At 37.1% G+C, this 6,000-nt stretch overlaps 1 protein-coding gene across 1 annotated transcript in view; it reads left to right on the top strand.

Moving 5' to 3' along the window:
- LOC101857565 (neogenin) overlaps nucleotides 1–3,577 on the top strand; it is a gene marked incomplete at its 5' end in the record, with an annotated part of 43,232 nt that extends 39,655 nt beyond the window's left edge. Inside the window, 1 exon segment of the mRNA XM_005097661.3 lies at nucleotides 1,654–3,577. Within this exon segment, the coding sequence (XP_005097718.2) occupies nucleotides 1,654–1,859 (206 nt within the window). The 3' untranslated portion in view covers nucleotides 1,860–3,577.
- Nucleotides 3,578–6,000: the final 2,423 nt, after the last annotated feature.

Raw genomic sequence — 6,000 nt, 5'->3', positions numbered from 1 at the left:
CACACACACACACTCACACACACACACACACTCTCACACACACACTCACACACACACACACACACATGTGCATGCACAAACACATTTTCAAAATATAATTACCCAATATCACGGAAAGCAAATGCGTTCGATGGGGCAACGATCATTTTTTTTTTCTTCTTTGTCTTTGTACAACCTGATTTTGGGCCAATCTACCTGAAAATGACCCTGAATCTACCCGAAATGGGAACTTTAAGGTAGGCAGCCCTACGTGTCAAGCTTTTTCGAATACGGTTCTTTGAATATCTTGATAACGACCCTGAATTTTCTTACAATTTTGGTAGGGCAGATAGAACATTTGTTTTCGGACCCTAGAGTCTTAGTAACTCAAAACGGCAAAAAATGTCAGAAAGAACTTTGTAATTCTGAGATAGTGTAGTATCATTCCTATTATATTCCCTTTTCTGTCAGTAAGAGTTTTTATTCTTGTATACATGAGGCATCATGGTAAAATCAGGTGCTCGCCAAAATGGTGAAATGGAAGAAACTGGCATTTTTCCGCAAGTTTGGTGATTTTATCAAAATTTTGTCTATTGGCTTAACACTTTATATGTCCAATTAAAAGCACATTTCTGGGTGGATTCTACTGAAAAATGTTGATTGAAGGCCTAACAAATTTTAATTTTTTGTTTCAAAGGATTTTCAAGCTATAGAAATGACCAAAGTTTGGCGACCTTTTTCTCACTAATTTTACCTCTGAATGCAGGTGACCTCTACTCCTTCAAATCCAAATATCTCGACTTCTATTTAAAAAAGATGGGGATTTCTTTCTTTAAAAGCAAGGCAAATGAACCAAGTTCTAAGATGAATACAAAAAATTCCATTTGTCCAAAAATTGACAAACGCCTGCTCTCACCGTGTCACGACAAGATCATGTTTAGTGTCACAGTGTCTGTCAGTTGTATCAGTGTTAAAAGTATATTAATTTCTTATCCTTTTTTTCTAAATGTGACACAAATCAAGTTTTCAGACTATTTGGTCTTGAAATGTTACGTTAAAGCCAAACCTGGTAAAGCATTCTTTAGTTATAGGAAATTCCCACCCCTTTCAACTGTGCTGTAAGGTTATTTAGAAGGTGGGACCCTCTGAATTTAAATAAAAGTCCTAATCTGATAGAACAGTTGGTGGAGAATTTGTTGAACTTCCTTAACAACCTAAGATCAAAAACACACCTTTGGGGATTCCAACATGGGCTATCTGCACCACAGCACAGCTTGATGTTACTGGGCTACGGGCACACCTGGAAGCATTCTGTGAAAATGCTTAATACTGTTTATAGTTGGATGGACAGTGGTTCTGTAAGTTAAACTCCTCGTACTCTAGTTCTGTGAGAGGTTGAACACGATATGAAAGAGAAATAAAGTCACACCACATTGTGACTTAGTGCAAAGTGGAAACAGAGAGAGTTGTTTTTAGATTTGATTCATGACAGGTAAAATAAGGAAGTGCAATAAGAGTTATATTTTGATGTAGTTATTGTTGATCCATCTGCCCACTAGTCAGTGTCCTTCTGTCCATCACCAAGTGGTTTTGGGGTTTTGAAAACTGAGACTCAGTACAAAATATAAATGAAGACTTATCCTCACTTCCTCTCTGCCTCACCTGGTTCCTCAGATTATGCTATCAGCCACCAGACAGAGGATGGCAAGAGTCGTGAAGTGACCACCGTCCCTGGCTCCACCTTGACCACTCGGATCTCACCACTACAGTCGTCCACTGTGTACCACTTCACGGTGCAGGCTCACTACCGCCGTGGTGCCGGGCCTCACTCTGATGTGGCTCTGTACAGCATCCCCAAGGAACTGATAAGCACTCAGTAACAAGAAGAGAATTCTTTTTAGCATCAGATTGCCTTCAGAGATATGTACACTTTGTCCTGAAACTGCTGCGTAATCTGGGAGTGTTTGTAATATGTGAAGCAGTTAATCTGGTATAAAATGCTACACTAAATTAAAGATTGTATACTGCCGCATCTTCTGTTTGAAATACAAAAAAATGCCAGTAGCAGCATCTATAGTGTTGTAAGTTAAATGCTGTTTCTAGAGAGTGACATGTCTTGTACCTGAAGAGAAGGAGCAACAGATAGATCTGAAAAATTCTATTTTTAGAAATGAAACAACATGTTATTAGTGCTTGTGGTGACATTTACATCAGTTTGAGAGGATGCTTTTTTTTAGAGACTGGACCGTCATAGAGTGTGCTACAGTATGACTTAATATTACTGTTAACAGCAAGAAGCAGTGCCGAATGATGCATTTGGTATCAACCAATAATAAAAAGGGGTAGCTGATCCAGTTTGCTATCAGGAAATATATAGCTATAGGACATTTTGACAAGAATATTTCACTGTAATGTCTTCTCTTTCTGACCTAACAGAAGCATTTTAAGTTGTCTAGGAAATAAAAGATGGCTTACACTGCAATCATTGTAAGAAAAAAGGCAAAATGAAATGTAATAGCTGGATGTTCACTGTACCAATGTTTTCAGAAGCTTTTCTGGCAGTGAATTTAGGATCGTCCCTTGGTTTTAGAGTCTGTATTTCAAAGGTCTAGATAAATTTGGCTGACAACCCTCGGACTTGGAAGGTTAAAGGACAGTGACCAGAATGAGTGACTGGCCCATCAAGTGCCCTTACCTCAGTGTATGAAATAGAAAACATTAACATTTGCCAAGCAATAGCAGTTGAAAAGTTAGTAGGCCTACATGTAATTGTTGAATAGTATAATCACAGCATTTCTGCATATCATTTAATTTTTTTGTCTTTAATTCGGTCAACATTAAAATTTGATACAAGGTGCTTTTTTGATTGAACAGTATCTGTTTACCAAATTGTTTTTGTTTTCAAGTATGACACATTTATTTTTATGGGACTTTATATTATGTGAAAGTTGAATCTTGGTTTTTGCTGTACCCTTTTGATTATACTCACTGTCATAAGTCATGCCTGTTTTGACAAGATTTTGGCTTTGTTTCAACTTTTTTGGCCTCCCCAAATATGGCCATTTTTAATGTCTTTCCTTTTCCAATTTTTCGTTATACCGTATACCAATATGCGCATGTGAATGTTTATTTGTACTTGATTATTGTACTTAACAAACTTTTAACCTATATACAGATTCCCAGCTTTTAATTCAATCAAAACTCAGATAAAAGATTGAAAAATTTACCATGCAAGCTCTCTCTCACTCTTTCTGTTTCTTGAAAATGTGAAATCAAAATTATGTTTTTCTTGCATCTAACTGAAACTCTTTGGTAGTGGCTTTATTCTCAGAAGTTTTACAGCATTTGTTCACCACAGTCCTGATGAATGAAGACAGGTGACGTTGAAAGTGTATGCAAAGGCTCGACCAATTCCATGACCTTGTTGATCTTGCAGTGTGGGTTTTCAAAACCCACTCAACATTAATTGTCTTTGCCACCGGATCTTATTGTGTCGCAACGTGGCGAAATCAGGCACTCATCAATTTATGGCCTTATGGAACTATTGGTTTTATCTAAAAACTTGTCCTTTTGTGTTGCTTAAAGTAGAAAAAAAAAATACCTACCGGAATATATCTTGAATAGCTCTCTCTTGCCCTTTTTTACTCCCAGTGGAGCACAGGCCATCAACAGCATTACTCCAGCGAAGCCTGTCCTGAGCATCCTTTTCTATCTGTTTCCATGATGTCCCTGCTTTTTCAATTTCAGACCGCTCGTCTCTATGTCATCTTTGGTCTTCCCTTCTTTCGTTTTAAAGCCTGCCTGATGATGCTTGACGGGGGTCTACCTCTTGACACACAGTGGTCCAGCCTTCTTTTCCTTTCGGCTTTCACCACCCTGCATCATTCTACACTCCATATTCTCTCCTCTCCTCGGTGATGAAGGTCCTCCATCTTCCAGAACTGGCAGTCGTGTTGTTTTTGCTGTTGATGTTTTTGTAGCTGCTTTTTGTTTTACGGGAAAGGGCTGCTAACCCTTTGCCCAACCGACCTTAGTCGCCTTCTACGACATGCGCGGTATGGATTAAGTGGTCCTATTCTTTGCTCCCCTGTCTCTTGGACAGGGCCCCGAGAACCACACGGGAGATCTTGAATAGCAGTCGAGATATTTGTTCTTGAAGGAAGTGGGGTCGCCTTGTGTCAAAGGTAAAGTTGGCGAGAAAATGGCTGCACATGTTTGATGACTTTCAGAGCTTGAGTGTCCTTGTAAACTGCAAATTAAAATTTTTGTGTCTTTGATCTACGTTTGTCAGTAAGATCTGCCCATAAATGTGTGTGTGCCTAGAGAAAGGTACCAAAAGTCGCCCCTGACTGTTTCAAGCTAGAGGCTGATAAATACAAAAATCACTTTTTTTGACCAAAATGTGTTTTCATTTTTTTTTTTTTATGACAGATCCACCGTTTTTTTAACAGTGTGCTCAAAGGGGTTTTTCATTGATTTGACTTCTAAATATTTTATTGTGAATTATTTTGAGGGTAAGGTATAACAAAAACAAATAATGAAAACTGCTTTTGAAAGGTGTTAAAATCTATTCTTGAAGCACGTTTTCTCTTCCCTGCTATATTTTATCATTGAATTCCATTCATGATATTAATGTCAACTGGATGCCGAATTGGAAATGAATTTTCCTTGAATAAATACATTTTTAAAATCTTAAAAAAAAATTTGGTATGTGTTCTCACGTTTGTCAAACTAAATTTTTATACCCTACCTCGCAAAATGTGCAATATCTCAAAAACTACTTGAGATATCTAACAAATTCAAAAACCCCTGTGTTCAGCATTGAATTCCCTATAATAAGGTACAACCTTTAACTCAAAATGGTCAAAATCTGACTTTTGATACATTTCTTTAGGCACACACACAATTGCCCTAAGGGTGAAAAATTGCCAATTTGTCCCATTTATTTATTTTGACGAGCGCCTTGATTCACCATGAAGCCACACATTTCCTGGCTTTGGTTTTTGTGAACAATTTTCTGACACATACTTTTTGTGATATTATTATTATAAATATTTTGCCTTTTAAAGAATTTTTAAGACTTAAAATCAAATTATTTTCTTCTACTAGTTTTGTTTTTCTACGGAAATACTTATTACTTACACTTACAGTTATGTAAAAGCTTTTTGAACATTTGTCTCTGAGAAATGTTGAATAGTAATTACCTGTATACATTTTTTAACTGACGAAGAATTCCACATTTTATAATATATTTTATTCCAACATATTATTTTAAAAATTTGTATTGATTTACTGTATACAATTATATAAAATATATCTTTTCCAAAATAGTTTCCTTTGTTTGATTCATATCACGTTGCATTTTTCTGAAAAGATGTGGTTGAGAGTGAGAGGGCATTGATTTATCAATGTAGTTTTGTAAATATGTGAGGAGTAGTAAAGACACATTAGGGCTCCCCGTACATTTACATAGTCGGGAGTGAAAAGTTGTTTATTTGATAGATTCCTTCAGCGAGTTGCACCAAGTGAAGCTTATAGGGAAAAGTCGAAAACTGAAGATGAAAAATAGTAGAATGCACTGACTGAGACTGTATGAGGTGTTTGGAGCCTGGAAATCTATTAGGGTTGGGTTTGTTTTTTTGTTTTTTTCTAGGGGGGGTTTGAGTGAAAAGCATATTGACACAGTAGAAGTCGTTAGTGCAAGGAGAAAGAAAGATTAAAGGACAGAAATGACTGAATGAAGGTAAAGAAGTAAGACCTGCTAGTGGCACCTTCCAACCACCCGTGCTTGCATGATGAAGCGTTATTTTACATTAATACTGTAATGGTTTGCTTGAGTGTGGGCATGAGTAATTCTCAACTGTACACACATTAACTTAGACTTGGTGGGAAGAGTTCTGTACCGCAGAGCAGGTGATCCTAGTTTGATTCTCCAACTAAACAGCCTGTAACGTTTTTGTTAGAGAAGTGTCATTCTGTCATAATTCTCCACACACTAAGCTCTGTCCTTCCACTTCCCCA

This window comes from Aplysia californica, unplaced genomic scaffold (assembly GCF_000002075.1).
Source record: "Aplysia californica isolate F4 #8 unplaced genomic scaffold, AplCal3.0 scaffold00160, whole genome shotgun sequence".
Taxonomy (NCBI): domain Eukaryota; kingdom Metazoa; phylum Mollusca; class Gastropoda; order Aplysiida; family Aplysiidae; genus Aplysia; species Aplysia californica.
Note: the sequence above shows the minus strand (reverse complement) of the source record. Positions and strands in the feature narration are given on the sequence as shown.